This window comes from Gopherus evgoodei, chromosome 19, assembly GCF_007399415.2.
Source record: "Gopherus evgoodei ecotype Sinaloan lineage chromosome 19, rGopEvg1_v1.p, whole genome shotgun sequence".
Classification (NCBI taxonomy): Eukaryota; Metazoa; Chordata; order Testudines; family Testudinidae; genus Gopherus; species Gopherus evgoodei.
The window spans coordinates 20,911,213-20,935,912 of NC_044340.1; the positions used below are offsets into that span (position 1 = coordinate 20,911,213).

At 53.1% G+C, this 24,700-nt stretch overlaps 1 protein-coding gene across 2 annotated transcripts in view; it reads right to left on the reverse strand.

Moving 5' to 3' along the window:
• Positions 1-24,700, reverse strand: part of DSCAML1 (DS cell adhesion molecule like 1) — a 342,519-nt gene that overhangs the window by 38,999 nt on the left and 278,820 nt on the right. The window contains exons 20-24 of one of the 2 annotated variants that reach the window (XM_030538636.1): positions 16,046-16,185; positions 6,127-6,280; positions 5,660-5,777; positions 5,196-5,359; positions 4,041-4,139 (exon numbers count right to left, since the gene is read on the reverse strand). In XM_030538636.1, the coding sequence (XP_030394496.1) occupies positions 4,041-4,139; positions 5,196-5,359; positions 5,660-5,777; positions 6,127-6,280; positions 16,046-16,185 (675 nt within the window). Of the gene's footprint in view, positions 1-4,040; positions 4,140-5,195; positions 5,360-5,659; positions 5,778-6,126; positions 6,281-14,135; positions 15,001-16,045; positions 16,186-24,700 lie in introns of those variants that run through there. The other variant, XM_030538637.1, reaches the window with a different exon arrangement.

Below are 24,700 nucleotides of genomic sequence, written 5' to 3' on the forward strand. Positions count from 1 at the left end.
TGCCCTGAACCCCATTGCACCCCGGACCCCTCCTGTACCCCAACCCACTGCCCTGAGCCCCCTGCCACACCCCTCCCCCCTCCTGCACCCCACACCTCAACCCACTGCCCTGAGCCCCCTGCCGCACCCCTCATCCCTCCTGCACCCCACACCCCAACCCACTGCCCTGACCCCCTGCCGCACCCCTCACCCCCCCTGCACCCTCTGGGGGCACGGAGGGGGCAGAGTTGGGGTAGGGGTTAGAGTGGGGGCAGGGAAGGGGTGGGAAGAGGTTGGGCAGGAGCAGGACTACATGGAAGGGGTGGAGGGCTGAGGGTAGCGGGGGTGGGGGAGAGGTGTCAGTAATGCGGCCCTTGGGCCAATGTACTCGTCCTCATGTGGCCCTTGTGATCATTTGAGTTTGAGACCCCTGCTCTAAACCCACCTCGCCTCAGTGGCTACTGCCAGTCGTCATCTAGCCCCCGCTCGCTGGGGCAGACTGCAGTGTAATGGCCACTCATCATCAGCAAGGGGTTGGGACCTGCTGCCTCTGCCTATTCCCAGGCTGTATCTCTGCAGCCCCAGTACCTCCGCAGGCCTTCACAAGGCCTCAGCCTGGGGAGCTACCATGCTGGAGCTCCCCAGCTCCTCTTGCCTCTCCCCAGCACTGCTCTGCCCCAGGTGCCCTGCTCCCAGGCAGCCAGGTCCTTCTCTCTCCAGTGCTAGAGAGAGACTCCTCTGCCTTCTAGCCCCACAGGCCTTTGATCAGGGCCAGCTGGGCCCTGATTGGCATGACCCCAGCTGTGGCTGCTTCTCCAATCAGCCTAGGCAAGTATCTTAATGAGTAAAACCTATAACTCCCAGGATGGACTGCAGATTCCTAGGGCTCAATGAACTCCATGCATAGCTACTGCAGCTCTCTCTAATGGCAATCTAGCATGTGGCTATTGGATTCCCTGCTTAGGAAATTATGAGAGAATCTATAGACAAAGGAATGTTTGCTGCGCCAGATGACTTGACAGATGTTTTTGGTGATCTAAGATGTTGGAGCTGTAGCTGAACGATCCTCTATAGGACCAATGCATGTAATACCCACAGGCATACACTCATCTCCACTAAACACAGTGCAGTTATAGTTGTTGTTAGACACTCAAAAGAGTGAGAAAAGTCAAAGGTGGCAGCAGGTGTACCTGACGCATCAGGAGCATGGGGTTCATGCCAACGTCTGCGTGTAATGAGGATGACTTACTGTTGCCGTGGGAATCATAACTCGGAATGTCTTGACATTTTATATATGCAAATCTCAACCTCCGTGTTGCACTGACAGGTTTATTTATTTTTGCATTTGCATTTACTTTCGCTCATTCTTAAACAAAAACAGAATAGGAAGAGAGGCCCATGTTTGTGCAAATGTGCGTCATGAGTTGAATGAATGACTATTCAAATGAAGGTAGTAATGTTCAATTGGACGCTCTCAGCGCCTGTGTGATTTGACTGTCTGACAATATGTGATCTCAAGACTGAGGTACAGGTAAGTGCATTTGTTTTACTACAGACAGACCCACACAAACTCAATGGCAACCCAGGTGGAACTGTGCAAAAGAGAGGGAAAGATGGTCTTGTTAAAAGACACGGTATTACCATAGCACCTAGACGTCAAAACTGAAGCTCCATTGTGCTGCCCGAACAGATACACAATAAGAGACCATCCGTGCCTTAAAGAACCTACAGTCTAAACAGACAAGACAGTCACATGGTGGGAGGCGAAACTGAGGCACAGAGAGGGGCAGGAACTTGCCTAAGGTCACCCATCAGGTCGTTAGCAGATGGGAGCAGAACCCATGACTCCAGGCGGCAGTCCAGGCTCTATGCACAAGACTGCACTGCCTTCCAGCAGCATGGAGATCTGGGTTCTGTTACCACCTTTGCTACTGACCATGTCTGTGACTTTGAGCCAGTCACTTTCCCTTTCTGCACCTTCGTTTCCCCATCAGGATAATGGGGAAGTAATGCTGAGCTGCCTCTCGGTGTGGGTGTGCGGCTGGGTCCATTAGCACTGGCAGGGCCCAGAGACCTGGCATGTAGGGCAGAGGCAGAGTGTTGTTATTAACATGCATGCACCCAGGGAAGCCCTATCCCAAACAAACTCAAAGCTCAGCCAGTATCGGGAAAGGTTCATGGATCGAGGGAGCCTGGGCCAGCCCCCTGACCCGATCCAGGGCCAGTTCAGAGCTTGGGGTAAAAACCCCATCCCATTTGCAGCAGCATGTGGCTCTAAGTTGTAAAACCAAGCAAATCTCAGTGGGTTTGACTGAGTTTTGGCTCTTCTGCTCCCAGAACCTCAGGGGAGCGAACCCCACACCGAGCAAAATCCCAGGAAAGACTTGCGCCTCTCCCCAGCATGAGGGTGCCCGATTCTGTCCAACACTGGCCTGCAGCACAACCTGACACGGCTCTCCCTCAACACCCATTCCACACAAGACTCCTATCCTGCCACTTCCCGACCAGCCCCATCAGGTGGCGCTGTGCCCCCCTGCAAAGCCAACACCAGGGAGCTTTGCAGAAGGAAGAGCCTGGGATGGGGCATTAAACCAAGCTGTGCAGTCCCGCTCTGAAGGCTCATGCCACGATTGGCCCAGCCCTTAGTTATTTATTGATGCTTTATATGCAGCATGTTTTTAATATTTCTAATCCAATTATACCCAAATTTATCAACAGAGTCCATTGAAGTAAAAGGCTGCTGGCTGGGGCGATTTGCTTGTAATTACTTTCATGCTTTTAATTAATTGTAAGTGAGGTTTCCATCCCCCCCATCCCAGTCTGCAGCTGTTTCAACATATAATTCATTCGATGAATCAGAGCAGAAAAGAGGCTTCGGAAAGCCAAGAAATTCCCAGACCTCTCCAGCCATCCAAGGTCTGCTGGGAAGGGGAGATGGAGGTAGGAGATGAGCCCTAGTCACTCAGGGCCTAAGCTTCGTAGATGCCCAGCAGCTAGAAGAGATCTCCCAGGAAGCCAGAAATAGCAATTAGCGGCTTGGCTTTTACAAACCGCTTCAGTCCCAGGATCTTGTAAAAACACTTAACAAGCCATTTAATTGAGATTTGCTGCCCCCCGGAAGGTTGGGAAGTGTCACCCTTACAGAGGGGGAAAGTGAGGCACACAGATTAAATAATTTACCAAGTAAGTGGCAAAGATGGATGTAAAAGCCACGAGTCCTCCTGGTTCCCAGTTCTTAGCCCTAAGCCATAGACAGATGTTCCTTCTCAGAGCCAGGACTCGCCATTCCCCTGCTCTAACCATTAGACTACATTCACCTCCTGCAGTTGGCCGTAGAACCAGGAGTCCTGACCCTCGATTCTCAGCTCCAAGAGTGGACCATGTGCTCTTCCCAAGCTGAACCAAACTGCTGCCTACCCCCAGACACAGCCTTTGTACATCTCTGCTGCAAACTGAGGAACTCTGGGCTTTGTGTGGGGGGCACAGCAGTGTGAAGGATATGGCATCTCCAGCCTTCTTCTCGAGCAGCAACTGACCACCATGGGAGCCACGCAAGGGTCTCCTTTGAAACAAGGACGCAAGCCATTGCACCTTCCTTAACAGACTTCTCATTAATCCTCAGAAGGCCAATCTGGATCTACAGTAGCTAAGCCCTAATGTGCTAGCATCCGGAGCTTCAAAGCCACTAGCCCTTCCCTCTTTCAGACCACGTGCCTCCATCTGGCTTTGCAGCCCCAGTGGCAAAGCAGACCCAGCTGCTCACACATGGCAGTCCACCCCCCAGCCCCTCCCAGAAAACTTGGCCGTTCCTGTGTCTGAGCTTGACATTGCTATCTCCCCAGCCCCTTCCTGAGAAGGGCATGCAGAATTCCCCAGAATTTATGCCATTCCCTCTCCTCCCTTGGCCGTGGCTGTGGAGCATACGCCAAGCAGAGCAGAAGCCCTGCTTACAGAGGAAATCTCAGCACCCTAAACCCTGTCACTCAATATCACAGCCCTATAGCTGCCCAGCCACACACAGCTCATGACACTCCCCAGTCCCTTGCCCTGCCCTGCCTCACCTCTGATGGAGCTACCACCGTTGTCCCCAGGAATCCAGGCCAACGTGATGGATGATGCGGAGGTTTTAGATACAGTCAAGCGCGGCTGGTCCGGGGGAACTAGATCAAACAAACAGCACAAAGTCACTGAGCGATTTCACACCGGAACCAGAGCCAGGCATCGGCACCTTTACAGGGTTAATTTCAAACACAAGTCCCATGCCCACGGACAGCCTTTGTGTACTGAGCCCCACGTGCCGAGGGACGGCCCTCTAGCCTTTCATCCAGTTGGGAAGAGACATGGAGCTTCCCAGCTTCATCACACTGTGGAGAAAAATCTAATGCTTGGATCTCTGAGGTTCAGAATTTGCGGGCAGTTTACAGGGTGTTCAGCCAAACTGAACATGGAGGGAAATTTTTGCATGGAAGTTTTTTTTAATTCAATGTTTCAAACATCCCCTGGCAACCCAAACACCAGCCTTGGTTTAACGCACAAGAGCAAGATGGTCCTGGAAAAGAAAACAAAACAATCCCGTCTCACCTCCCTGATCCAGGGTGAGTGAAAAGCAAAGTGTAACAACAGCATCACTAGCAACTGTTCAACCAGACTCCACCCTCCCAGTGTGCACAACTTCATGGCTTCATTCGCATCAACACAGGGAAGGAAACGCCTGGGACTCGGACACTGGGCTGCTTCTGCTCTCACAGAGGTATTACACTGATGTAACTCCATAGACTCCGGGGAGGCTCGGCTGCATGGCTATGGGAGACCAGAACCAGTACAATCGGTACATTGCCGGTGTGGGCACTTTCACTGGGCCAAGCAGTGTTCGGATAGGCTTGTGGAAAACAATTCTCAGGCCCGTGGACAAAACTCATTTAATTGTAAAACAAAACTTGACTCATGACAAAGTGTGATTGGCTTCGGGCAACAGTAGTTTTTATAAAAGGGAAGACTGCCCAAGCAGGGAACTGAAACAACTGCATGTGACTTAAGTGGCCAATCACAGAGCTCCAACAACTAATTCCAAGCTCTGATGAGCTGAATGAACAAACCCCGTGGCCGAGATGCATCTGCAGAAAACCTCTGTCCAGCCATTTCCAGCAACAAGCAGATTTGTCATGATGGGCAAAGGCAGAAAAGGGCCAAGCACGCCAGGCTGGCACAGCCCTTACCTTGCACCAGCAGGTTGATGATGATGGTATCAAAGCCCCAGGTATTGGTAGCGGTGCAGGTGTAATACCCAGAATCCTCTGCTTTCACCAAGCGCAGGACCAGTGTGCCGTTGGCCTGGATCAGCCGGTGCCCGTCCACTGCCACAGGAATGGCAGAATCCTCGCTGCAAGGAACAAGAAACGCCAGCAGCTCATCAGCGTAAATCCTTACTCGTGCCTCCCAGCAGGAAGAAGCTCCCAGAGCCTACGGATGAGGCTCCAGAGAGCGTTGTCCCAAGAGCCCAAGCGCCACCCGGCCTCTCTTCCGTTCCACAGGCCAACAGCCAGGCAGTGACCCCAAATGAAAGATCAGCTCCTCCAAGAACAAGGACCTCTGGAGCTTTTCCCTTTTGCCACCTCCTTGCCTCAGGATCAGGGCTCCTCCTGAGAGGCTGCCTGGCGGGGAAAAGGTGAGCTTTAGTTACCTGTCCTTTGTCCATTTAATGGCAGGGGCTGGCTCCCCAACCGAATTGCACGGCAGCCTCACGTCCTTCATCCACGGAGTGGTGACGGTGCCGCCGAAGGAGATGATCTTGGCTGGGGCTGTGGGGGAAAGGGAACATCCATCTGGCCGGACAAGCCAGGCACACAGAGCCTGCCTATCCCACCAGTGCAGACCCCACCCTGTTGATGCCGCAGAACCTGCTCCAAGTCAGCGGGCAGACAGAGTCCTGGAGACGAGGGGCCGACCCAGAGCATGTGTCAAACCCGAGCCTGGATCCAGAGCGTGCAGTGAGCGCCCCAGCCTCTACGCTGAGCCAAACCTAAATGCCAGATGACCCTTCCCCCTGGACTCTGTTACTCAGACAGAGACCCAGCTCCCCTCCAATCAGCCCCACTGCCCCCCTACCCCAACCCATCTACCCACCCCACCCCACCGGCCCTGCCGCACCTTTCCCAGCAGGCTCAATGGTGACCTTTTCACTGATGTTGCCGCGTCCTGCCGAAGTCACGGCCGCCACCCACAACATGTACTGCTGCCCGCGGCTGAGGTGGGCGATGCGGTAGAAGAGTTGCTCGGGGCTGGTCTCATACTCGCTGGGGGCCTGGCGGGGGGGAGGGGAGATGGGGACGCAGCTGGTTAACCAGGACAAGGTGAACCCCCCTTCATGCACCTCTTCCTGCGCAGGCTTTGATGCAGCTACCAACCCCACCTCCGGCCCCAGTACAGCCACACAAGTGATAGCAACAGTCTGGGCAACCTAACCCCTGCTCGGATAAGTCCTGGCTTTAAGGGACCACCCCAGATTATCCTTATGTGACGGCCACCATCTCAGATGACCCCAAGGATCAGACAGGGACCTGCAGAGATAAACGCTGGAGCTTTTGCTAATGAGCATAGACTCCGCTGCTAGTGCGGACCAACCCACAGAGATCGAGCACAGAGGGACAACCTGTAACACACCTACATGTAGGGAGTGAGTGGGCAGGCACTCCAGGAAGGGCTGTTTGCCAGGGAAGTTTCCCAAAGAAGTGGTGGAAGCCCTAGCAGTTTGGGTATTTTTATCTACATCAAGCAAATTGTTATATGTTATTTATTACAGTGCTCTTCACGATCTCTGAAGTGAGGGCCGCTTTGTCAAAAAACCTTCAATGTAAGAGTGGATGGGTCCACAGGGTTCGGAGTGTGGGAGGTGGCCCAGGGTAGGGCAGAGGGTGTGGTGTGGGGGTGAGGTCTCTATGGTGAAGCTGTGGATGAGGGGTTTGGGGTGTGGGAGGGGCTCAGGGCTGGGGCACAGGGGTGAGGGCTGCAAGGTGGGGCCAGGGATGAGGGATTCAGGAGGGGGCTCAGGGCTAGGGCAGAGGGTTGGGATGCGTGGGACGGGGAGAGGACTCTGGGGTGGGGCCGGGCATGAGGAGTTTGGGGCGCAGACAGGCTGCCCCGGGGCTGGGGCCAGAGGACTCCCCCCAGCCCTCTCCCAGCCAGCAACAGTTAGCTCTGGGGAAGGGGTCTATCTCCCCCCTGCTGGCAGCAGGGAGCCCGGGGGCCAGGGGAGAAGCCCATAGCAGCCCTGCAAGCCCCAACTTGCTCCCTCCACAGTTCCTGCCCACCCACCTCCATCCTCTCCAGGTCCCTGCTGCATGGCACTTTAGAGTAGCTGTGTGGCTACTTATAGGGCTGCACAGCTTAGAGGGAACTTAGGGAGCTGCACTTAGGGTCGATGGGAGCTGCCACTGGCTCGCGGGCCTTGCAATGCAGAACACTGATTTATTATCCGAATTATTGTAGCAAATGCCCCTTAATCCCATTGTGCTAGGTGCTGTATGCAAAGGGAATAAAGAGACAGTCCCTGCCCCTGCCCCAGTCTCTGCCATCTCTAACATTAACAACTCCCGGCTAATGTCCCATGTAAGGTACGGCCCCAAATCCCTGCCTTTGCTTCCCCTCTGAACAACCCAGGGCTAGCAACACTTGCTTCTCCAGCCCCATGACGCACCTGCACAACCCTGTAGTTCAGTTAACAGCACAGCTGCAGGGGCTGGGGGCACTGCCCTCACAGGTGTTCCCCTCACCTTGCGCTCTGACCGGCTGGGAGCACAGAGCACAGCTTGTAAGGGAGCAGGGCAGCAGCAGCTGCTCCCGGGGACTTCCAATAAAAGTCAACATTCAGTGGCCCAGTGCCTCTCCCCGTTGTCTGCGTATGTCCCCAAGGAGGGAGGATTACAGCAGGTAGGCAGGCGAGACATGGGAAGGTGGGTGTGGTCGAGTTCTGGAAACACACCAGGCCTCTCGCTGGTACATTTCAAAAGGCTCATGATTTTTATATACAGGGAAGCTAGCAAAATATGCAACCCCCCTGCTGCCACATCCCCACATCCCCTTCCTCTGGAGGTAGAAGGGTAGAGATGAGAGAGCCACTCCCCGTCTCACAATCACTGGAGAGGCCGGGTACACTCAGAGCAGCTCTCTCTCTGTGTTGGTTTCCTTGGCTCCAGTTTCTGAAAGCTAATTCAGCTCCGTTTGGCATTTCTCAATGCCAGTGTAAACTGGCTGGTGTTGTCATTTCTCCAAGGAGCCCAGTTCTGAGCTTCAGGAACAGATGGCGGCATCGGTGTGATGTGTTCCAGCGATATCACACTTCCGAGAGCCCACGGCCCCTCCTGCAGATCTACAGCACAAGCAATGGAGGCTGGGAGGGCAGGAGCTCATGATGGCCCGATGGACCCTCCGCAACAATGTGCTTTGTGACTGCTCAGTGTGAAACGTGCAACAAAATATTTGCCTCATCCAGCCCAAAATTCAGTATAAAAAATACTGACCCCATGTTATGGCTCCCCTCACTTCCCACGCTCAATTCTTTGTCCCCCTCCCACTGGCTGTACGGCCTCACTAACCTCTCTGCAGAGCATGCAAAAAAGCTGGCGCCAGAGACAGGTTTATTTCCAAGAAATAAATGAATAAAATCACCCCACCCCCAAACCCACTCCACTCACATAACGAGCTGCCCCAGTGCAACCATAACTGCCTCATTCACATTTAGGATTAGCCCTGCTCCTGCACCCTTGGGATATAAACAGACCAGAGAAGAAAAACTCAGTGCCAAGCCAGGCTTCCAGTTGTTCTCTCCCGCTGCAACAGACCACTGGAAAGGAAATCAGACCGCTGGAAAGGAAATCAGCAGAGCAACATAGCAACCACAGGACTCGCTGCGCACACAAGAGAACCATTTGGGAGCAGCAACTTCCAGGAGCTTGCACTAAGGAATTGAGGGCAATCTGGGGCAAGAGGCATTCCTGATCTTGCAGGAAGGGAGGAGGAGATAAGAGATGGGGAGTTGCTCTCATTACCCATTCGTTATGAGTAGCAGTACTATGGTGCTGTCAATAACCTAGTCCCAGATTTGGACCTTAGCGTCCAAAATATGGGGGTTAGCATGAAAACCTCCAAGTTTAGTTACCAGCTTGGACCTGGTACTGCTGCCACCACCCAAAAAATTAGAGTGTTTTGGGGCACTCTGGTCCCTCCAAAAACCTTCCCTGGGGACCCCAAGACCCAAATCCATTGAGTCTCACAACAAAGGGAAATAAACCTTTTCCCTTTCCCCCTCCAGGTGTTCCTGGAGAGATACACAGAAGCAACCTCCGTGAATCTAAACAGAGGGAGTCCACCCTCTCTATTTCCAGTCCTGGAAAACAGAAGTACTTCCCTCTTCACCCAGAGGGAATGCAAAGTCAGGCTAGTAAATCTAACACACACAGATTTCCCCCTGACTTCTTCCTCCCACCAATTCCCTGGTGCTGCAGACTCAATTCCCTGGAGTCCCCACTAAAGAAAAACTCCAACAGGTCTTAAAAGAAAGCTTTATATAAAAAGAAAGAAAAATACATAAAAATGGTCTCTCTGTATCAAGGTGACAAATACAGGGTCATTTGCTTAAACGAAATATGAATAAACAGCCTTATTCAAAAGAATACAATTCAAAGCACTCCAGCAACTATAGACATGTAAATACAAAAAAACATATAAATCACTATCAGATCTTTGGTACTTACAACTGGGAAACAGAAGATTAGAAAGCAGGAAATAGAAAAATCCTTCTCATAGCTGAGAGAGAGTCAGGCAGAAGAGCAAGAACAAAGGACTCACACACAAACTTCCCTCCACCCAGAGTTGAAAAAATCCTGTTTCCTGATTGGTCCTCTGGTCAGGTGCTTCAGATACTTATTTCCAGGTGAAAGAGACGTTAACCCTTAGCTATCTGTTTATGACAGGTGCACCTAGCAGCTCCAACTGAGATCAGGACCCATTGGGCTAGGTGCTGGAGACTAAGAGGGAATCACTGCCCCAAAGAGCTTATAGTCTAACTAAACAAGACAGACTAAGGGTGGGAGTGGGACAAACACAGTGACAGAGCTGGTATTAGAGATCAAGGCTCCTGACTCCCAGGGTACTGCCTTATCGACCAGGCCACACTGTCTCCCTCTCCAATTCTTCCCTGAGGGAGGGCTCAGAGAAGAGCAGAATCACTTTTGTAGGCAGCCCCTGGCATTCAGGATGCATGAACCACCAGAAGGGTGAGAAACTATGGCTGGACTAGGGGAAACAGAGATCCTTGATGAGCAGCTGCATGCAATGCAGTGGCTGTTCTCTGCTCAGACAATGCAGCCAGTGCGTTACAGCCACTGCTCCTGGCAGTGATAACAGGGAGAACTCACAGGAAATCCAGCGTGCAGAGGCTCTAAGAGATCTATGGCCACATGCAATGTTAGTCTTGGTCACCAATGAACCCCCAGGCACTAACACTCAGGCCCTCCGCTTCACAGAAACGACATGCCTCTGACACTAGAGCTAAACGAGAATCTTTGGCTTTTACCTCACTAGGGATGTTTCTCCCATTTGTGGGTGTGCCAGGTGAGGGCAGGGGCACGCGAGCACACACACACACACACACACACACACACACACACACACACACACACACACACACACACAGCCAGGGCCGGTGCTTCCATTAGGCGACCCTAGGCGGTCGCTTAGGGCGCCGGGATTCGGGAGGCGGCATTTTGTGCGCTCCCCACAGGGCGCGCGGGAGCTTCCGGTTCTGCTCCCGTTGCACCGCTGAAGGAGGACTTTCTGCCGACGTGCTGCGGAAAACAGCAGCAGGCAATTGAGCAGCTCAATGACTGCTGCTGTCGCCGGTGGAATTTTGGCGGCGCCATGGGAGCAGAACTGGAAGCTCCCGCGTGCCCTGTGGGGAGCGCACAAAATGCCGCCTCCCAAATTCTGCCTAGGGCACCAGAAACTCTGGCGCTGCTCCTGCACACAGCACATGACCATGTGCAATGCATACCGAAGTCACTGACTCTGGTGCAGCGAACCTGCTCCAGAAAAGCCCCCTAATGAACAGGGACTGTGCAACAGCGCAAAGACTCACCTGTGTGGCGCCTCCTGCTGGTCATCTTGGGAATTAGCTCAACTCCAGCTCCAGAGCACCCTCTGCAGGCCGGTGTCTTACCTGCTACGGCCCTGTGTCCCTCCTGGAACCTGGTGCCCTTTACCAGGGGAACCCCCAACCCTCTAAACCCAGCGTGCCCCAGTGGCTACTGCCAGTCGTCATCTAGCCCCCGCTCGCTGGGGCAGGCTGCAGTCTGTCATGGCCAGTCATCGTTGGCAAGGGGTTAGGACCTGCTGCCTCTGCCTGTTCCCAGGCTGTATCTCTGCAGCCCCAATACCTCTGTAGGCCTTCACCAAGGCCTGCAGCCTGGTGGTTTTACCAGCTCCCTTGCCCTTTTCCCCAGCACTGCTCTGCTTTGATACCTTGCTCCCAGGCAGCCAGCCCTGCCCACTCCAGGGCTAGAGTGAGACTCCTACAGCTCCTGGCCCCCAGCCCTCTTATCAGGGCCAGCTGGGCCCTGACTGGGCTGGCCCCAGCTGTGGCTGCCTCCCCAATCAGCCTACCTTGGCTGCTTTTAACCCCTGTTCTCCAGGAGTGGGGCAGCTGCCCCACTACAGACTGGCACAGACTTCCTGTAACCAGAGGGGGCTGAGTGCCAAGCTGGGATAGAAGGCACCTCCCAGGGCCATTGCTCCTCATCATCACGCCACCATAGGGGAATGGAAGCACTGCTCTCCCGACTGTCAAACAACCAGGGGCCATCCACCCAGCCCATCATCGACATGTCATTTGTCTGGTGTGCCAGTCACAGAGGAAGGGAAGGGCCGTGGGGGAGAGGGAATTCAACAATTAATTGTCTAGTCTATGGAATGGATATTTTGTTTCAATATATATACATACACACACACACACACACACACAGACCCATATATGTAAAAACACTTACGTGTGCATGTGTATAAACACACATACACTATTCATTCCATAGAATAGACTTAATTGTGTATTCACGTATTTACATGTGTGTGTGTACACACATACATAACACACATAATATATAGTGTATATATGTTACAATATATGTAAATATATCCAATATATAGATATACATATATAAATATTACATTGTAAACATAATTTTTTAACCAAATGACAGTTTTGACATTATGCCAAGAAAACAATATCGGATCCCAGCGGTTTTACCAGTTGCTTTGATGAAAAGATTATGTTGCCCTGGAAACCAGAGGCTCAGATATTGAAATGAATTTGAGAAGGAGCTTTTGATAAGCACTAGTTTGCAGACCTCCTGTCAACCTCTCCCCTCGTGAAGACGGGATGGGACCCTGTTCAATTTTTATTTTAATTTTGGTCAGCTGCTGGTGAGAGAAATGTCTCGTAAATTTGCCCTTTTGAAATCCGTGCAGAGACGACGGGTGAGATGCATGGTGAAAGATAATAAACAGATAGTGAGATTATGATCAAATGCAAATTGTACACACATTTATTTGCACAAACCCCTCTGTAACAGGAGTGTGAGTACTTGCACCGTGTGTGGAGCTGAATCAAATCGACTTTCATCCACACCACTTGGCTCTATTATTAATATTTTTTTCCTGGCCAATTAATCCCTCTCCCCTGCTCTATGCAGCAGCAACACCCAGTTCTGGGTCCTGCTGCTGTGAATCCCGCTCCAGCAGGAGCAGTCGCTTTGCTTTTCCTTCCCCTGCCCCCAGCAAAGTAGAAATGGTATCAGTCTAGAAACCTGTCTACACCTGCCCCATGGAGATGGGGACATGAGCCCTCACCTTCTTTTAGGAGTTGGCAAAGATCAACTGCCACAACTGGACACAGGCTGAGCGCTGAGAGGGGCCAAAGGGGCCCCAATGGGCATGCACTTGCAATGCAACAGAAAAGCCTGAAGCCTGGGCGAGCTGGGGCTGGTACATCATGGAGCAGGGATTGCCACTCTGTGCCCGAACCTCCATACTGCAGAGCACCCAGAACCAGAGTGACCAGCCGAGGAGATTCAGAGCAGAACAATAACGGTTCAGGGACAGAGGGAGCCCACAAAGACAGAGATGGGAAGAGCCAAGACCAAAGTGTCCAGGGCTTAGGGCCTAAACTCTAGCACCTGAATAAAAGCAGCCTGAGGTCCTGACGGGATGCAGCAGCCTTAGTCTACTGGCTGCTTGGCACCTGGACAAACCAGACCACGGACATCTAGGTGCTGGGCTTGAGGCTCCCAAATTAAAACAATTTGCTTAAGGCTGCGATTTCCCAAGGAGGCAGGTGCCCAGCCAGTTCCTGTTGAAATCGTATGGGATTGGGCACCAATTTGCCTCGGCTCCTTTGGGAATCCCAGCTGGAGTGTATCCCCAGGACACAGTCTGGGTAAAATACAGCGGGGGGTGTGCAGGGAGAGACACGAGAGCCGTGCACACACGGTGACGCCTTCCTTAACGGAAAGCAGGGAAGACGAAGATCAGGTACTTAGTACAGCTGGGTCTTCTGAAAGGTGCAGAAGACCCCTCCTCTATGCACCTGGGGAAACTCCTGTGTAGTGCTCCAGGGACTTGTCTACTTGGGGAGTTATTCCTGATTCACCCCGTGTGTATTCTCTTATTCCAGAATAAGAGTACTCACACAAACAGTTAACCAGGAATAGCTAGTCCGCTTTAAACTCACACTTAATCCAAACCAACTTCCTGTGTAGACAAACCCTGAGACGGGGAGGATGTCTAGTTTAGGAGACTTCCTGTGCAGGCTTCCCTTTGTCTGAAGAGGGTTGAATGTTGGGAGGAAGGGGAGTGGGTGTAACTTGGAGCAAGGGATGAAGCTGAGCAAAGGAAATTTTATACAACCGGGTCCCCTAGGGAAGTTCCCAGGTCTTGGACACAGAGAGAGGATGGAGAAACCCATGGCACACACGCAGCGAGAACCAATCCCACACTGACCCAGTAGGATGGACCTGATGGGACCAATTGGGCTATCTCCTCTGATTTCTGAGGTGCAGTATCGAGTTGTTGTGGTTTCAGTGAGATATTTTCATGCTCCCTGACATGGCCTCCCTTACACACACCTGCAGCTAGAACATCACTCAGATATTTACTTCAGAGATGTTTGTAAACAACAGAACATGAAAATCTATAAAACATGACTCCACTAAGCAGCTTGTTTTGGACAGAGTCGGGCATGGTAGATGAAGTGGAAGTGTCTGCAGGTAGCACAGACCCAGGGGGGATTGATACCAGACACAAGGAGCCTGAATCTTCCATGGGCCAGGCTCCTCAGAAATGTCAGGGCAGATGTACAGGGACAGGGCAGGTTCCTCTGTTTTCCCTCACACTATAAGTGATGGAGTGATCCGGGATCCCAGCTCATTTCTTTAAAGGTTCCCCTCTCACTCCTGGAGTTGGTCTATTCCTTTTAAACTTGATGCTACTTGTTTAAGAGAAGCTCCCTCCACCTACATGGCACATCCCCCTGCCCGGCCTGCAGCCAGGGAGCTGTGCAATGGAAGAGGAAGGGCAGCCCTAAGGAACAGTCTGCGCTCCTCACCTCTAGATGTAGGAATTCAAGTGACTTCACGCTGGGAAAGGGGCTGGGGGTGAGTGAATTCTACAAGGGCAGGGCGTCCTTCTGCTCTGCCCATTTCAGAATAATTAGCAGCCTGTGAAGTGGAGAGCCAGAACTGGGGTACCAGGGGCTGCCATGGATCAGGACTCTGGGGCATCAGCAGAGCTTGAGAGGGAGGAACAGTGTTCTCTGGAATAATGGGGACGCTGCAGGTCAGGGCTGATGGGCAGCTGATGCAGCCTTGTCCTGGCTCTCCGCTCAGCCTCACAGTTTTACTGAGGACTAACATTCACCCCCGCAAATGTGTGCGCTCTGCTCTCTCGCTGGCCCCTTTCGTTCTGCCCACAAGTTTCCTGCAAGAAGACAAGGGCTCCTGAAAAGCTCTAAACACAAGAAATGCCGTTGCACTGGACACCAGGGTCTGTTTGCTGAAGACATTACCTAAGTAAAACAAACAAAAGACTGCCTGCACTCTGGAGAATTCCCCAGGACCAGATAAATCCCCCAACCAGAAACTGTGCCGGGAGGGGCTCAGTGCCTGCAGGCTGCACTGACTGGGGGATCGTACAGGAGCCATCTTAAAATGTATCTTGTGACTTGGTTGCTTGTTCAAAGCACAAGAGATCCCTGACACCAGTGCTGAGTTTACACCCATAAACCACTGACACCACAGCAATAAATGTACAAGTGGAGGAGTGTCTAAGACAGAAACCATCTATGGTGCATTCAGAACATCCACCCGTGCTCAAGAAAGACACTAATCCATCGTAAAAACAACTGATTAGCTTTAATACGCAAGGCAGTGGGCTTCTGCTATCACTGCTAAGAGGTGCCTTTAGATTATGAGCATCAGGAATGCATAGGGCCAGATGAGCCAGAGGCAATGAATGCAAAATGCTAGACAAACATTCTCTCTCTTTCCTCGGGATGGTCCACGCACAGGAGAACAGCCCACTACTCCTATCTGCTAACAGTTACCTGTTTAGGTCAAGTGGCAGGGACTTGTGCCCAGGGTTTGACTCTAGTGGGGCCGGGTGTTACATAAACAAGGGGTGACAGCTAGGAGTGTGAGAAGGCGCCCAGGCTTTCCCACCTGCATTTCTATTTGACTCATTAGCTTGCGTAGCTGAGGGACCCCCAGGTGCTTTCTGACCCCTTGAGCACTGAGCTGAAAGTTTCCCAGCTCCCTCCTACGGCAAGCCCAGTGTGCTCGTTTACCACATCCGGTGCCAGGCTGCTAGGCAGCCCAAGGCAGCTCTGCTAACTGGGGGTGCATAGTGGGGGTGGGAGGCCAGGGTGTTTTCATGCATGCCCTCCAGGAGTGCATGCAGTCTCCTCTGAGCAGAAAGGTTAATTCATCACCACCCAATCACCCACGCTCCCTCGTGTCCTACTTACCGGCTGTCCAGACCCAGGGCTGGAGCAGAAGATGGTGTATTTCCGGATGATCCCGTTCGGCTTAGTTGGGGGAAGCCAGGACACGACCACGCTGCTGGCAGACGATGGGACGGCTTTTATTCCGGCGGGGGGGCCTGGAACTGAGCAAGAGACAATTGACTTTAGACCCAGCAGCTTCAGCAAAGCCGGCTAGATCCACCACGACCTCCAGAGCAGGACACTGATTCCTCCTCCTCATGCGGGGAAAGGCCAGACCACTCTTCCTGCATGCCCAGTGTCCGCAGGCATTCACATCATTTGAGGTCTTCTTCTAAGAGGAATTCCTTATAACCAGGAATGCCACAATTCTAGCAGGCGTCAATGCTGTGGAAGGACTGGCTCTCGATCCTGCCCTGGCTTAGTGTTGGATGCAGATGTTATTTTGGCACAGAACCATTTTGGGTGCCCAAAATGGAAGAAAGCTATTTTGGAGGCTGCATGCAGGGTACCTCCCCTGCTGCAGGGCTGAGCCTTTCACCCTCCCATGCCAAGGAGGGCAGATGCTGAGTCAGGCAGAGAGGCAAAGGAAACAAATCCAGTGGAGGACAATCCATCCTACTTTTCATTTTTGGTTAAGTGCTTGGCTGGGGAAGTGGGAACCACCTGGGCTGGGGCTTTCACAGAACCATACACACATGGGGCTGGAAGGGACCTAGATAGGTCATCTTGTCCTTCCCCTGCCCCGTGGCAGAACCAAGGAAACCCAGACCATCCCTGACAGGCGCTTGTCTGACCTGGTCTTAAAAACCTCCAATGACTGGGATTCCACAGCCTCTCTTGGGAGCCAGCTCCAGAGCTTAACTAGCCTCAGAGTTAGAAAAGTTTTCCGAATAGCTCACCCATAGCTCCCTTGCTGCAGATTAAGCCCATTATTTCTGGCCCTGCCTTTAGCGGACACGGAGAACAATTGATCACTGCCCCCTTTATAACAGCCCTTAACACGTTTGAAGACTGTAATTAGGTCCCACCTCAGGCTTCTTTGCTCAAGTCTAAACATGCCCAGTTTTTTTAACCTTTCCTCACAGGTCAGGTTTGCTAAACATTTTATCATCTTTGTTGCTCTCCTCTCCTTTCTGCAAGTGTTCAGCCCAGACCAAGGCTCAAGCCCTTAAACGGGAGGTTTGGTTCAAACACATTGTTACTGGTGGTGCCCTCTCGCAACACAAGAGGCAACTGGGCTGTGATGGCCAACGGTTTCGCTGTGTAACACTGGGGATTCTAAGGCCTCATGTTAAAATCTATTTCCACAAGGGCCATTCCGAGGCGGGATCACTGCTGCCCACAACGCACAATCATGCTACGTCTTGCCTTGTGCCCATTTCTACCACATTGTGCAGCTGAAATACCCCTGAAATACAGGCTGTACATTGTGGCCCCACAAAGCCCTCCCTCCCACCCCAGCACCATGCAATGCAAGGACACTTGACTCTGCCTAACACCCGTCATACCAGCATTTCAAAGCACTTTCTGAACATCAAATAGCTCATCCTGGTTTGCAGAGTGAAGGATAGGACACAGAGTGAGCTAGCAGCAGAGCCCAGGAATCCCAGCTGCTGGCTCCTAGCTGGAATCACTACACCACGCTGCTCCATGGCCAAGAGAAGGGACAGCAGAGGCTGCCCACTCCTGTGTCCCTCCCTGCAGACTTTTGTCTGCAGGATTGAGGGTCTACTCATGTGCAGGGATCAGCCTGTTAGGAGACTACATCTAACAGCGTAGCCACATCTAACTGAGGGCAGCACCTGCCTCTTGCCAAACCAGAGGCAGGAGGGTTAATTCCAGCTCATGCTCATATTTAGAAGCCGCGATTGGCTTTTAATGTCTGTCTCCTTAATCCACTAACATGCCCGACTGGCTTATCCTTGCGCTACCCTAATGTGCCTTCCCAGCATCTGGTGCTTTCCAAAGACAGGCAGCTGAGGGGCTCAGGGCCCCTGTCTCTTATTCCCAGCCCAAGGACAGCACAGAGCCAGGAAAACACTCATACTCGTTAATGGAATTAAAGTAGGCCAGGCAGAGAGTGTAAATATTTAAATAACCAGAGTTTTTTTTTAAAAAGTGTTTATTTCACCAAGTGCTGATGGGTTTAGCAGCAGGGGGCTGGGCTTGGGTTATTTTTACTGCACTGACTGTTTCTTCTGCTTCCAAATCTCTTCTACAACCCAAAGCACAGACCTCTCCAGACCACACCCAACTGCCCTGGGGGGTAGAGGACGACTGGCACAAGCAGGTAGGGAAATGAGCTGGAAAAATAATGATCCAACCTCTGCACCCCACTCTTCCTAAAGACCTAAATATCCATCTCTGTGGCCCTGGGAATTCACACTCTGCTCACTCCCATGGTGTCTGAGCACACCCAAGACTGGCTGACACTGAGGATGATCCTGCTGCACAGCCAGCACCCCCAGTCCTCTTGCAAGGATGCTGCCTTGGGGGATAGCTCCATAGAGGCAGTTCACAGAGCGTGCCAGCTGATCATCTCATCCCACTTCCAGAGCCATGGTGCAGAGTGGCTGCTCTGCTGCACTGTGCTGTGGTTGATGCCAGCAAGGGCACGTGCAGCCCTAGCACAAACAGAAGGCAGAAATTTTGGACCCAAGAGACATTTGTCCCTGGTTGGGATTGATCCTTTTCTGGGCCCGGGGACTTCAAAGAACCATTGCAGTGGCCGCATCTCTGGAGAGACAGGAGCTCCCCCCCCACACTCCCTAACTGCCCATGCCCCTTGGTGTGGAGGCGGTTGGCACCCGTCCTACTCCTGACCCCCAGCCAGGTGGGGCTAACCGTAGTTCTATCCTAGAACAGCAGCACTCGGCCCTGCTCTAGCCCGTGCACCTGACCCCCACAGCAAATGGATCATTTTCTCCCCATACAACACAGGAGGAAACTGAGGCCCGGAGAGACGAGATCTGCTGGATGCTCACGGCGAGCGAGCTGGGAACAGAAGGTGGGAATCCCACGTACAACTCCTGGTTCTGCTCCGGAACTGCTGTCCCTCTCCCATATCGTCAGCACAAAGGGGTCAGTTAGCTCATGTGGGTAACAGGCTCAATGCTGAGGTTATTCTCAAGGCCCAGGCTGTTCTGGAAATTTCCAGACCCCAGTTCTTCTCCAGCCCCTGCTCATCCCCCAGGAGCAGACGCCTGGTCCCCTCCTTGCCACTGCTGGAGGCTGGTTGCTACGTGGAACCAAGTCCCCAGGAAAGCCCTTGACAGAGAGCTCCTGTCAGCGTTCCCCCCTGCCAAGCCGCGAGGATGATGTGGTGTCAGTCTGTGTCCTCCTAGTTCTTGGGGCTCACCCTTCCCTCTCCAGAGGCACCTGCTATCACCATCTCCCTCGGCCTCACACCCCCGGCTGGCAAAGCTCCCTCACACTAATGCTGGAGACAGTGATTCCTGGTGCCTGGCTTTCCAGCTCCTTCTCTTCTCCCCGTGCCATCTCCTCGCCTGGTTCTTATAACTCAAGGGCCCCTCTGCAGCGGGAAGCCCACATGGCTCACAAGCCTGTTTCCTCTACACCTCAGCTTCCTCAGACACCCCCCAATGCAGGGGCCATTTCTTGACGCAGAACTGCATGGTGCCACACGTTCTCCCAGCACTGGATCACACCCTGATCCCCCTCCCTGACTCGCGCACACCTCTTGAGAGCAGGGACAAACTAAAGGAAGGCCCCTGGAAAAGAGACGACTAAGGGGGGATATGACAGAGGTCTATAAAATCATGCCGGGTGTTATTTACTCCTTCTCATAACACAAGAACAAGGAAGAATTTTTTCACACAACACACAGTCAGCCCATGGAACGCCTCGCGAGGGGATGTTGTGAAGGCCAAGACTATAACAGGGTTCAAAAAAGAGCTAGATAAATTGATGGAGGATAGGTCCATCAATGGCTGTTAGCTATGATGGGCAGGGAGAACCCTAGCTTCTGTTTTCCAGAAGTTTTGAACAGGTAACAGGAAATAGATCATTTGATGATTACCTGTTCTGTTCATTCCCTGGGGGCACCAGGCATTAGCCACTGTTGGAAGATAGGATATTGGGCTAGACGGACCTTTGGTCTGACCCAGTATGGCTGTTCTTATACTCATGGTCCCTGCCCAGAATATTGGGCAGCCCAGCATTGCCTGAATGTGCTGCACATAGGGGGTCTCTTGCAGGGCAGACAATGCACTGCCTCTTCCCTGGTGCAATCTAGCCTAGCTTTGAGGGGAAGGAGGACTGGTCATCAGGTTGAGCAGGGCTGAATTTGTCAGTTCCTTGGAGTTAGATGCCTGGATTAAAGAGCACTAGATCACTGTAATAAGTAGAAAAACATATGCTTGTCCAAAAAGCCCCTGACAGATTGCACCCTGCAGTGGTCTAAAGATGTCCGGAGCAACTTGGCACCTCATCAGCCAGTAAACTGATTGCCCACTGAGCTGAAAATACAGACGTATCAACTGCAAAATGGACAATGCAAAAACAGCAACAAAAGTTTGGTTTTTGTTCAACACAACGTTGGCAACTGCACTGTCAAGGTCACCCAGCATCCCTGGGCCTACCCCACTGGGCCCTGAGCTTCAACTCCTCCTGTATTTTTATAGTACCTTTTATCTATCCCCAACTGCGTTCCAACCCTGCACAAAGAGCACCGCTGAAATGCAGCCACATTTGGGGCTAAGGGTGACAGCTGACTGGCTGAGCAGTAGATTGTAGAACAGTGAAGGCTGGGGGAAGGGATGTTTCTCTAAGGACTTCCAAGGCAAACCCCATCCTCTTGCAGAAAGAGCAGCAGGACCTGCCAGAGATGGCCTTTAAGGACTCACCTTGAAGCCTCGCACAGAATACTGTACGGTGTGTGGAACTCAGCTTCTCCAGCTGTCTGCCACCAATAGCAGGGTCACGGGAAATAGCTACAGCAGGGAGCTTAGAGGCCGTCACAGAGTGAAGGGCTGGGCCCATGCTGTCATTTACCAAACAGTCCTGGAAAGTTCATACCAGGTGGTCCAGTCCCCACAGCCATCCCCTCCTGCACTTCAAGGCTCTCAACATCACAGTGAGGATCATATGCATACAAAAGAGACAGGCCTGGGCAAAGCAGCTATCTTTGGGTCGATTCCTGCTCCAGCTGGACTCAGCAGCAAAGCTCCAATTGGTTTCAATGGCAGCAGGATCAGACCTGGAGGATTGGTGGATTTACACATACACACACACACCCCGTCCCCCAACCCTCCACACACTCAGGATCAGGTACAGCCTTTCTCTGCTAACATTCCTTAGCCAAAATCTGCTCCTGCCCATGTCTGTAGACTAGAAAGGTCTCCCACAACCACACTTGAATGTACACTAACGTAGGAAACTGCACTGCCTGGCTTCCTGCCCCTCAGTCACCTAGGCCCTAACATTCAGAGCTGAGTTACATTTCCAAATATATTGATTTCAGTTACAACACGGAATGCAAAGTGTACAGTGCTCATTTGATATCACTTTTTATTACAAATAATTTACATTGTAAACAGATAAAAGAAATAGTATTTTTCAATTCACCTCATACAAGTACTGTAGGTGCAATTTCTTTATTGTGAAAGTGCAACTTACAAATGTAGATTTTTTTTTTTTTTTACATAACTGCACAAAACAATGTAAAATTTTAGAGCCTACAAGTCAGAGCATGGAAGGGCATGCAAATGTTTAGCGTATCTGGCATGTAAATACCTTGCAACACCAGCTACAACAGTGCCATATGAACGCTAGTTCTCACTTTCAGGTGACATTGTAAATAAGAAGCAGACAGCATTATCTCCTGTAAATGTAAACAAACTTGTTTGTCTAGCGTTTCGCTGAACAAGAAGTAGGACTGAGTGGACTGAAATTAATTTAGTTAATTTGTTTTGTGTTAATCGCTTTGGTTAACTGAGATTAATTGACAGCCCTAGTCCTAAGCGTGGCACATGATCTGGTCCAAGAGGTGAATGTAGCTGCGCAATATCCCCAACAATCCAATCCCTTTCCAAAAGGGGAACTACACAAACAGGAGGCTAGTTCGCTGGCAATAAAAAGGATCAGTCACAGGGTGAAGTGCCTGTATGGTGTGTGGAAATTCTTTAGAAGGTTCAGGAGTGTTGGGCTGTGCGGCTGTGCAAGCAAGCGGCTGGGGGCAGTGATCCAGCCTGTCTACGCTTCACCTCTGCTGGCCAGGAGACCTGGAGGCGAGTCCAGCTGGCAGGGTGGGAGGCGCTAGGTGGGGAAATCACTGAGGGGGCTGGCACTGACTGGGCAGGAGGTGCTGGGTGGGAAAATCACTGAGGGGGCTGGCGCTGACTGGGCAGGAGGTGCTGGGCGGGAAAATCACTGAGGCAGCTGGTGCTGAGCGGGTAGGAGGTGTTGAGAGGGAAGCCCAGAGGTGACTTTAGCTGACTGGACAGGAGGTGCTGGGCGGGAAAATCACTGAGGGGGCTGGTGCTGACTGGACAGGAGGCGCTGGGTGGGAAAATCACTGAGGGGGCTGGTGCTGACTGGACAGGAGGTGCTGAGTGGGAAAATCACTGAGGCTGTTTGTGCTGACTGGGCAGGAGGCGCTGGGTGGGAAAATCACTGAGGGGGCTGGCGCTGACTGGGCAGGAGGTGCTGAGTGGGAAAATCACTGAGGGGGCTGGCGCTGACTGGACAGGAGGTGCCGGGCGGGAAAATCACTGAGGGGGCTGGCGCTGACTGGGCAGGAGGCGCCGGGCGGGAAAATCACTGAGGGGGCTGGCGCTGACTGGACAGGAGGCACTGAGTGGGAAAATCACTGAGGCTGTTCGTGCTGACTGGGCAGGAGGTGCCAGGCGGGAAAATCACTGAGGCTGTTCGTGCTGACTGGACAGAAGGCGCTGGGTGGGAAAATCACTGAGGGGGCTGGTGCTGACTGGGCAGGAGGTGCCGGGCGGGAAAATCACTGAGGGGACGGGCGCTGACTGGGCAGGAGGCGCTGACTGGACAGAAGGCGCTGAGTGGGAAAATCACTGAGGAGGCTGGCGCTGACTGGGCAGGAGGTGCCGGGCGGGAAAATCACTGAGGGGGCTGGCGCTGACTGGACAGGAGGCGCTGAGTGGGAAAATCACTGAGGGGGCTGGCGCTGACTGGGCAGGAGGTGCCGGGCGGGAAAATCACTGAGGAGGCTGGCGCTGACTGGACAGGAGGCACTGAGTGGGAAAATCACTGAGGCTGTTCGTGCTGACTGGGCAGGAGGTGCCAGGCGGGAAAATCACTGAGGCTGTTCGTGCTGACTGGACAGAAGGCCCTGAGTGGGAAAATCACTGAGGGGGCTGGCGCTGACTGGACAGGAGGCGCTGGGTGGGAAAATCACTGAGGCTGTTTGTGCTGACTGGGCAGGAGGCGCTGGGTGGGAAAATCACTGAGGGGGCTGGCGCTGACTGGGCAGGAGGTGCTGAGTGGGAAAATCACTGAGGGGGCTGGCGCTGACTGGACAGGAGGTGCCGGGCGGGAAAATCACTGAGGGGGCTGGCGCTGACTGGGCAGGAGGCGCCGGGCGGGAAAATCACTGAGGGGGCTGGCGCTGACTGGACAGGAGGCACTGAGTGGGAAAATCACTGAGGCTGTTCGTGCTGACTGGGCAGGAGGTGCCAGGCGGGAAAATCACTGAGGCTGTTCGTGCTGACTGGACAGAAGGCGCTGGGTGGGAAAATCACTGAGGGGGCTGGTGCTGACTGGGCAGGAGGTGCCGGGCGGGAAAATCACTGAGGGGACGGGCGCTGACTGGGCAGGAGGCGCTGACTGGACAGAAGGCGCTGAGTGGGAAAATCACTGAGGAGGCTGGCGCTGACTGGGCAGGAGGTGCCGGGCGGGAAAATCACTGAGGGGGCTGGCGCTGACTGGACAGGAGGCGCTGAGTGGGAAAATCACTGAGGGGGCTGGCGCTGACTGGGCAGGAGGTGCCGGGCGGGAAAATCACTGAGGAGGCTGGCGCTGACTGGACAGGAGGCACTGAGTGGGAAAATCACTGAGGCTGTTCGTGCTGACTGGGCAGGAGGTGCCAGGCGGGAAAATCACTGAGGCTGTTCGTGCTGACTGGACAGAAGGCCCTGAGTGGGAAAATCACTGAGGGGGCTGGCGCTGACTGGACAGGAGGCGCTGAGTGGGAAAATCACTGAGGGGGCTGGTGCTGACTGGACAGGAGGTGCTGAGTGGGAAAATCACTGAGGGGGCTGGCGCTGACTGGGCAGGAGGCGCTGAGTGGGAAAATCACTGAGGCTGTTTGTGCTGACTGGACAGGAGGCGCTGAGTGGGAAAATCACTGAGGGGGCTGGCGCTGACTGGGCAGGAGGCGCTGGGTGGGAAAATCACTGAGGGGGCTGGCGCTGACTGGGCAGGAGGTGCCGGGTGGGAAAATCACTGAGGGGGCTGGCACTGACTGGGCAGGAGGTGCCGGGCGGGAAAATCACTGAGGCTGTTCGTGCTGACTGGACAGGAGGTGCCGGGCGGGAAAATCACTGAGGGGGCTGGCGCTGACTGGGCAGGAGGTGCTGGGCGGGAAAATCACTGAGGGGGCTGGCGCTGACTGGACAGAAGGCCGAGTGGGAAAATCACTGAGGGGGCTGGCGCTGACTGGGCAGGAGGTGCTGGGCGGGAAAATCA